This window comes from Penaeus japonicus, unplaced genomic scaffold, assembly GCF_977035675.1.
Source record: "Penaeus japonicus unplaced genomic scaffold, GWHDUDI00000001_assembly GWHDUDI00000012, whole genome shotgun sequence".
NCBI classification, from domain to species: domain Eukaryota; kingdom Metazoa; phylum Arthropoda; class Malacostraca; order Decapoda; family Penaeidae; genus Penaeus; species Penaeus japonicus.
Genome location: NW_028234414.1, coordinates 40,393,748 through 40,403,747, shown reverse-complemented (window position 1 = coordinate 40,403,747; position 10,000 = coordinate 40,393,748). Strand labels below are relative to the sequence as shown.

The window sequence follows — 10,000 nt, the reverse complement described above, 5'->3', positions numbered from 1 at the left end:
CTTTCCGTCCTGCAGACTCTTGAGAAAATCCTGAAGAGGAGGAGAAGAGGGGAGGGGAGGGGAGGGGAGGGGAGGGGAGGGGAGGGGAGGGATGAGAACATTGCGTCATATTTTTGTCCCGCGTGTGTGCGGATAAGAGATGATGAAGAAGATAATGATTAATGGATGGGTAGGTAGGGTTGATAGGTTGATAGGGAAGGGTGTATGATATGAAGGAATGAGTGTTAATGCTGTGTGTGGTGAGAAGTTTTGTGTGTGGTTGTGTTGTCTTTGCTTCGCTCTGTTTGTCTCTTTCTCTCTCTTTCTCTGTTTCTCTCTGTCTCTCTCTCTCTCTGTCTCTCTCTCTGTCTCTCTCTCTCTCTCTGTCTCCATAGTCTCTCTCTCACAATCTCTTCAGAGGTCATCTCTCTCTCTCTTGGTGTGTGAGTGTGTGTGAGTGGTTGTGTAGCGGTAGAGAGAGTTTTAAGTTACACAGCAAGGTGCACAGCCAACGCCAAATATGTAAATCTATATCTATATATATATAGAATATATTTCTAATATATATATATATATATATTATATATATAAGATATGCATAGATAGATAGATAGATAGATAGATAGATAGATAGATAGATAGATAGATAGATAGATAGATTTATATATGTATATATATACATATAAACAAATAAATAAATAAATATATATATACATATATATCTCTATCTATCTATCTATCTATCTATCTATCTATCTATCTATATAGATATATATACATACATATACACACATATATAAGCTCAGGTCCTCAACAAAAATGATAAAAGCCAAAAATCGAACCAGCTGTGAAAAACATTGAGTAATGAACAGCAGCGAACAGAACCGTACAAATGACCATAGCGATTCCACAGTTGTGTCCGCTGTCGTTATCCTCAACAACAGCACCTAACTTTGCCATGAATCAAAGGGCGACACCAGTCACAGGTGGGTTTATACGCCCAACAATAACAATTTTATCACGGGCGTTGACGCAGGTCGAGAGAGCATTAACCAAATTGCTCTGCTCTTGTTTGTTCTCTTTCTCTCTCTCTTTCTCTTTCTCGCTCTCGCTCTCTCTCTCTCTCTCTCTCTCTCTCTCTCTCTCTCTCTCTCTCATAACCTCATCCTCCACTCTCGTCTGCATCAGCATCAATTCCTCGTATCCTCACTCTTCCTCTCTCAACTACTCTTCTCCATCGGCTTGTGCCCTCTCTCTCTCTCATCTCTGATCCTCTCTCTCTCTCGTCTCTCTCGCATCTCTCCTCATGCTCTCTCTCCTCCTCTCTCTCTCATCTCTCTCTAAGCATCTCTAGCACTGCTCTCTCCCTCTCCTCCATCCCTTCTTCATCTCTCTCTAGCTCAGCCACTTTTCTCCATTCTTCATTTCCTTCTTTCTTTCTTCATCCTTTCTTCTCTCTCTCGACGTCTCTCTCTCTCTCCTCGACCGTACGCTTTACGCAGTCGTTGCACGTCCTCACCTCTCGTTTCTCTCGTTTCTCCCTCGCCGTCTCTTTTCGATCTAAGGCCTCGACATCGCACGACTCTCTCACTCCTCTCTCTCTCTCTCACACTCTTCTCCTCAGCGCTGCGTCTCTCGCTCATCCTCTCGCATCTCTATGCGGGTTCATCTCTCGTCTTCTCTCGTTCGTCTCCGGTTCACTCACTCTCTGGTCACGCTCCTCTTCGCCGTCTCGATCCCTCCGCTCACTCCCCTCACGCTACTCTCTACTCGATCTCCTCTCTTCTCTATTCCTAAATCTCTCGAACGTTTACTTACATCATCTCTCTCTATCGTCCGCTCAATCTCTCTCATCTCTCTCTCCTCTTTCTCTCTCTCTCGCATTCTCTCTCTTTCTCTCTCTACTCTCTCTCTCTCTCTGCACGACTCTCCGACTCGTCTCTCTCTCTCTTAAACGGGTACTCTAACTCACCAAGTCCTACTCTCAGCTCGGACGGACTCTCATCTCTCACGAGCTCACTCGACAATTTTCTAAAAAGAAAAAAGAAAAGAAAAAAAATGTGGTGAAAAAGTTCTGTAATTTCATTATGAAATTGGTTATGTTAATGAGAAGGATGAAGAAAGTCTAAGAATGTTAGAAGGGGAACAGCTATTGGAATAAATCGGTAGGTAAATCAATAAAGTTAGGAACATAGAAATGATAAGATCAAAATATACATAAACTGAAGCAAGGGAAATATATTTCATGAATTCAAATCAAATAACATTCGAATATGGAAAAAAAACTGTTTTTTTTTATTTTATTCCTTTTTTATCTATTTTTTCAGAGACCCAGACGAGCTCACGGAAATCCGAGTCCGTTTCTCTATATCAATGGATCCCAAAGTGGGCGATGGAAAGATACGGGGGTGGGGGTTGGGGGGGGAGGCAAAAGGCTCCAGGGTGGCATTAGGAGCAGTTAAGTAATATTTAACTTTTTCATTTTAACCATACCAAAAAAAAAAAAAAAAATGTGAGTATGAGGGGTGGAGGTACGGGGTAGAGAGTAGAGGGGGAGGGGGGCGCTAGGAATCCCCCTAAAGGCCAAGGGTGCGGGCGCCAGCTTGGAAAAGTTTGGAAAACTCTTCCCTGTATCAATGTTAGTCTCGAGTGAGAGGCCAAATGGACCCTCGATTTCCCTCGTTCGGTCGTAATAGGCGATCTAATTCGATCACCTGCGCTTTATTACCGAGACGACTTCCTCCTTCTTCATTCTTCTTCTTCTTCTTCTTCTTCTTCTTCTTTTTCTTCTTCTTCTTCTTCTTCTTCTTCTTCTTCTTCTTCTTCTTCTTCTTCTTCTTCTTCTTCTTCTTCTTCATTCTTTCTTTACTTTTTATTCTGCCTTCCCCCCCTTTTTTTCCCCCTTTCCTTCTTCTTCTTCATAAAGCTTATTCTTCTTCTCTCTTTAGTCTTCTTCTTCTTCTGCTTCTTCGCTATCTTCTTCCTCTTCTTCTTCTTCTTTTTCACTATCTGGTTTTTTTTGTGATCTTTTTTTATTTTTTTTTTTTTCTTTTTTTTTTTTTTTTTCCTTTTTTTCTTTCTTTCTTTTTTGGGTGATAGCATTTCTTGCCTTTTAGCCTACTTCCTTCTTCCACTCCCTCTCTTAGCTCTTGCTCTCCTTCTCCTCCCCTCTCTTTCGTTCTCTGTTTCCTCGTGATGGCGCCTTCCCCTCGTTTGTATAATTCCCTGAGTGTTAACTAAACCCTAATCTTTTATACTCGACTCTGCTTCACACGCATCCCCCCCCCCCCCCCCCCCCCCCCCCCCCCCCCCCCCCCCCCCCCCTATCGTACCTTTTCACTCACTATCCCTCCCCCCTCCCCCCTCCTCCCCTCCCCCCCCCACCCACCCACCACCACTACCACCATGCCTACCTGTTTACCCTTCCCTCCCTTCCCCTTCCCCCACCTTCCCCTTCCCCCTCCGTCCTCCTCTTGACTCCCTAAGCCCACCCATTCACCCCTATCTTAATTCTACAACCCCCCCAACCCCCAACCCTCACCCCCACCCCCATATCCCCTCTTCTTTCACCTCCACCCCCTCTCCACCCTCTCCAAATACTCGCATCCCTTTGTCACCCATAATGGTCCGGTTTCCCTTCCTCTACCCCTTTCCCTCCCCTCCCTTCCCCTCCCTCCCCTCCCCCAACCTCTTTCTCTGGCCATACTAAGCGATAACCTTTCCTGAATGAGGCCCGGTTTCCCTTCCTCTACCCCTTTCCCTCCCCTCCCCTTCTCTCCCCCCCTCCCCCAACCTCTTTCCCTGGCCCTACTAAGCGATAACCTCCCCTTAATGAGGCCCAGTTGCCCCCCTTTTATCACGTTTATTTTCCTGTACTTTATCACATTTAATCATTATTATTACCGTTCTTGTCATGCGCTCTGTTTTTTTTTTTTTTTTTTTTTTACGTAATATTCTGTTTCGTGTTTGACTATCTGTGTTTTTTTGTGTTTTTTTTCTTCGCTTCATTCATTTATTTAATTGATGATATTCTTTTATATATGTATATTCATTATTTCAGACGTTCCAAGCAGGTGTATGCAATAAATCAAAACAAAACAGATTATCAAAATGCATTCCCTTAGAGTTCTTTCTGAGAGATATAGAATTAAAAAAAAAAAAAAAAAGAAAAGGAAAAAATATATATATACATAAATGATAATGAAATAATGAATGAATAATAATTTCTTAGTGTTCCTTTCTCCTTAGTGTTCTTTCTGAGAGATATAGAAAAAAAAAGAAAAAAGAAAAAGAAAAGAAAAGAAAAAGATATATATACATAAATGATAATGAAATAATGAATGAATAATAATTTCACAAAGAAAAGAAACGAGACTGAATAAGATCACAATGCAAGAGATGTAATTAATCAGTTATATCGTCCTCACAATCATATAATTAATTACATGTAGGTCTGAGGACCAGATTATCGAAAAGCGTCAATCTCTTGAATTATGAAATAATTTAGTCTCAATTAAACCTTTTTCTACTTATATTAACTCGTGACTTCTTACTAATGGTAAAGGTAATGACAATGATATGTCGATAAAGATGATGATTGAAAGATGATAATAATGATAAGAATAATGATAAAGGAGTTATTAGTCGTGGTAATGGTGTTACTAATAACAACTATAAATATCGTTACAGATAAAAAGAACGGGGGTAATGGTGATTATGATAATTATGATGATTGGTGATGGTGATGATGACGATGATGATTGTAAATATGATGATAAGGATAACGATACTGATGATGATGATGATGATAATTATGTTGATTGGGGATGATGATGATGACTGATTATGATGATAATGATGATGATGATGATGTGACGATGATGACAATGATGATGATCATAATGATGGTGATGATGACAAGAACAAAAACAACAACATATGAGGAAAAACAATAGTAATATTAACAAAACATTAATATCGATAATTATATTGATGATCAAACATGATGAAAATAATGATAATGATGCTTTAATGCCGAAATTATTGCAACATTATATCAAATGAATGTCATCAGAATATATCATAGAAGGATAATAATAAGGATAATGATTAACAATCGTAATAATTTTCTTTATCATCATTGATGTTATAATTATCATCATTATTATTCGTTTTGTAGGTACCATCATCATTATCAAAATTATTATCACTATCATTATCATTATCATCAATATTGTTATTGTTACTATCATTATCATTATCATCAATATTGTTATTGTTACTATCATTATCATTATTATTGTCATTATTGTTATTATCCTTATACTAATTATCATTATCATTATCGTCATCATCATTAATGTTACTGTTGTTGTTATTATTGTCATGATTCTGATGCTCATTATCATCATTAACATTATCATTGTGATCCTTATTATCTCGTTCTTCGAATTACTGTTTTTGTTACTACCATTTATCATCATTCTTACAATACCATTATTATTATTAATATCATAATATTTTTCCTTTCTCACAATAACCATTATTATTATCAATATCATTATCATATTTTTTTCCTTTCACCATTATCATCATTATTTTCTTTATCATTATCAAACTATTATTCAATGTCATTATTATCATTATCATTAATAATTCAATTGTTATAGTCATCATGAATATAATCATCGCAATTATTATCACTATCATAATCATTATTATCTTCAGTATTATCATTATCATCTTTATCATCTTCATTATTCTCCATTATTGTTATCTTCATAATCGTTGTTATTATAACAATAATGATGTCATTATAAACATTATCATTATCATTATCGTTATCAGTGATATTCTTATAATCATTTTACTATCATAATACTTATAATCATTATCTTATTTACTTATCATCATCATTACCCTCATTATGATTATTTTTACCACTGTCTTTATTATCATTATCATTTCCATTACTATTATCAATTTCATTATAACCATTATCAATATTGTTATCATATTTGCTATCATTATTATCAATATCAATATCATCATGATTATCATTATTAATATTTTTCTTTTCATTATCATGATAACAACACTAATGAAAACAACAGAAGCAGAAGCAGAAAAAATAACATTAGTTATCTAACGACAATCGTGACAAGATGATGATAACAAAGCTGATCGTAATAACAAGAATGATATTACTCAAAAACAATAACAATGATAATGGAATGATAAGGATAATGAAAGTGGCAATTGTCATTAGTAATTACATAATCGAAGCAATAATTCTTCATATCAAAACTAGTACATTGATAATAATTATGTGTGAAAGAGAGAGAGTGAGAGAAAGAATGAGGAAGAGAGTGAAGATAGGGAGAGTGAGAGAGGAAAAGAGAAAGTTTATAGGGAAGGAGTGCATGGTGAGGAGAAAGGGAGTAGAGGGAGAGAAGGAGGGAGATGGAGAGAGAGAGGAGAGGGAGAGTGGGGGGAAGCAGCGAGGAAGGGGGGGGGGGGAGAAGACAGGAGAGAGAGAGAGAGAGAGAAGGAGAGAGGGGATGAGGAGAGTGGGAGAGAGAGAGGAAGAGAGAGGAGAGAGAGTGAGAAGAGAGAGGAGAAGCGGGGAGAGGAATAGGAGAGAGGAGAGAAGATGGAGAAGAGAGAGAGCATCGAGAATGAGAGGGGAAAAGAGGAGAGAGAGAGAGGAGAGAGGACGCGAATGAGGAAGAGGAGAGCAAGAGGAGAGAGAAGAGAGAGAGCGAGAGAGGGGGAGGGAGGTTGAGGAGAGGAGAGAGAGAGAAGAGGAGAGAGAGGAGTGAGAGGGAGAGATTTGAGGGTGATGAGGTAGAAGAGGAGAGAAGAGTAGAGAGGAGAGAGAGGATGAGGAGAGAGAGAGAGAGAGAGGAAGGGAGAGGAGGAGAGGGAGAGGAGTGAGAGAGATGAGAGTAAGGGAGAAAGGAAAAGGGAGAGAGGGAGAGATGAGAAGGGAGAAGGCTGGAGAGAAGGAGAGAGAGAGACGAGAGGACCGATTTGAGAGAGATGGGGAAGAGAGAAAGAGAGAGAGAGAGAGAGAGAGAGAGAGAGAGAGAGTAGAGAGAGAGAGAGAGAGAGAGAGGAAATGGGAAGAGGAAGGAGAGAGAGAGAAGAGAGAGAGAGAAGCTAGCAGAGATCTAGAGAGGAAGACAGAGAGGAGAGAGAGTGGGAGAGACCGAGGAGCGAGGGGAGGATGGGAGGAGAGTGAGGGGAGGAGAGTAGGAGAGGTAGAGGAGAGACGGAGAGAGAGGAGGAGAGGAGATGAGAGGGGAGGCGAAGAGGGGGTGGTGGGGGTTGGAGAGAGAGCGAGAGGAGGAGAAGAGAGAAGATAGATGTGAGACGAGAAAGGAGAGAAGAGAAGAGCGTGAGAGAGGGAGGGAGAGAGAGAGGACGAGAGGCGAGAGAGAGACGAGGAGAGAGAGGACATCAGAGAGAGAGCAGAGAGTATGAGAGAGAGAGGGAGACGAGGGGGGGGGGGAGGGCGAGATGGGGATGAGGAAGAAGGCGAGAGAGAGGAGAGAGAGAGGAAGGAGAGAGGAGGGAGGAAGGACGGGGGTGGGAGGAGGAAGGGGAGAGGAGTGGATAGAGAGAGGAGAGAGACAGAGAGAGAGACAGATTAAAGAGAAGAGAGTAAGAAGAGAGAGAGAGAGACGGGAGAAGAGGAGATGAGGAGGAGAGAGAGAGAGAGAGGGAGGAGAGGGAGGAGGAGAGGAGTGAGAGAGGAGGAGAGAGGAGAGCGAAGAGAGGGAGAGAGAGAGGAGATGAGGGGGAGGAGAAAGAGGAGGTGATGCGAGGGAGAGAGGGGAAGAGGAGAGGTGAGAGGAGAGAGAAGAGAGAGAGAGGAGGAGGAGAGAGGAGGTCAGAGTGAGAGAGAAAGAGAGAAAGACGCGAAGGATTGGAGCAGGAGGAGAGGAGTGAGGACGAGAGGAGAGAAGAGTGAGGGGAGAGAGAGAGAGAGAGAGAGAGAGAGAGAGATAGATAGGGAGAGAGAGAATTGCGAGAAAGGAGAGAGGGAAAGAGAAAGAGAAAAAGAGAGAATGAGGGCAGGAGTGACAGAAAACAAACAAACAAAAAGAACGAAAGACTACGAATAAAGAACAAAAAGAAAGAAAGAGTAAAATGAGGCAGAGATAATTCAATCGGAAATCACCTCAGAATTCCGCCATGTCCATTGTTTTCCGAACGGTTTACAGAAACGAATGATCTGATTAGTTCCGTGAATCCGCGTGAATCCAGCCTTACGCGAACGACAATGCGTCGACATCTGTTTGTTTATCTGCTAAATTTGGTCTAAATGTTTACTGTCCTTCGATTATGTCATTTTGTTTAGATTTGTTTTCATTTTTATTGGAACATCATTCTTCATCTTATTCTCCTTTCTTTAATTCATATATCTAGCTTTGATTATCATTTCATTAATGAGTAACTACAGCAAGAGAAATACTTTTTTTTTCGGGAGACCTCGTTCGACCATCGCTGCGGAATAGAAAGCAGGTGCGCGCCATTTCTCAGCTTGATATCTCATTACCTTTAATCTCTCCGAGGTTTACCGACTTCGCCGCTTTACGAGGGTCGGTTCAGCTTACAGCCTGATTTTCCGAGGTCACGCTCACAAGGCCCAAATTCCGCAGGCCTTAAATTTCGGCGCGAGAAAGGACAGTAATTTGTAATTCAGAGTGCGAGACTGGGACCCGCTCAGGCCGCCATAACTCCCAGCGCGGGACAATGGAGAGGCTGATGACATTACATCGAAATTTCCTCATTCCTCGTGGATGCAAAAGGTTAACCAATGGGGAGGTGGTGGGGTGGGATGATAGGGGAGGGGAGGGGACGGAGGGGGTTGAGGAGACGGGGGCGGCGAGGGAGGGAGGGGAAGGGAAGGGATGGGAAGGGGGGAGGGAAGAAGAGTGAGAGGAGGAGGGGGGTGGGAAGGGAGGGAGGTGGGATGGGAGGGGAGGGAGGGGTTGAGGAGACGGGGGCGGTGAGGGAGGGAAGGGAGGGGAGGGAAGGGAAGGGAAGGGGGGAGAGAAGAAAAGAGAGAGGAGGAGGAGGGGGGGTGGAGGGCGAAATGGGGAAATGGGGGGAGGGGAGGGAGGAAGGGATGGAAAGGGAGGGGGAAAAGGAAAGACAAAGGGATGGGGTTGAGGAGACGGGAGCGGTGAGGGAGGTAGGGGAAGGGAAAGGGGGGAGAGAAGAAGAGAGAGAGGAGGAGGTAATAAGGGAGGAGGGGGGAGGGAGGAGGGAGGATAAGGAAGGGGACGGAGGGGGATCGCAAGGAAGGGTGGGAGGAGGGAAGAGGGGGAGGAGAAGGAGGGGGAATAGGATAAGAAGAGAGGGTAGTAAGGGAGAATGGATAGAGAGAGGTTTGGGAAAGGGAAGGAGAGGGATAGTTAAGTAGACCTAATGGAAGGATGGGAAAGGGGAAGGAAAGAGGATAGAAAGGGAAGTTCGATAGAGGGAGGTTGAAGAAGGATAAGGAGGATGGATAGGATAATAAGGGAGGGCAGTTGGAAGGAAGAAGGCAAATTGGAAGGAGGGGGGGGGTAGAGGGAAGGGGAGAGGAAGCATTCGTGGGAAGGGAATGGAATAGGGAAGCATAGGAGGAGAAGGGAGAGAGGGCAGTGGTGAGGGAGGGGGAGGGTAGAGTATGTGAAGAGGGAGCAGGGTGAAGGGATTAGGGTGATGGAGGGAAGGGGAGGGAGAGAAGGGAAGGAGAGGATAAAGAGCTAGATGAGAGAGCAATGAAAGAGGAGAGAGTAGCAGAGAAGGGTGTGAAGGAATATGGGATACTAAAACTATAAATACAATGGATATCTACTGTGCATATGTATACAGCATTTATTTATCTATTTATATATTTATATATTTATCTATTTATTTATCTATTTATTTATTTAGAGAGAAAGAAAGAGAGAGAGAGAAGAAAGGACGGCGTGAGTGAGAGTGACGGAGAATGAGAGACGATTTGCAGGGAGAGAGGAGGAGG

General features: G+C 42.4%; 1 protein-coding gene across 1 annotated transcript in view; it reads right to left on the bottom strand.

Annotated features, from left to right (window-relative positions):
- LOC122267600 (uncharacterized) overlaps positions 1-10,000 on the bottom strand; it is a 120,898-nt gene that overhangs the window by 14,728 nt on the left and 96,170 nt on the right. The window contains exon 11 of the mRNA XM_086542794.1: positions 1-30. This exon is cut by the window's left edge and continues 73 nt beyond it. Coding sequence (XP_086398920.1) covers positions 1-30 — 30 coding nt within the window. The remainder of the gene's footprint in view (positions 31-10,000) is intronic.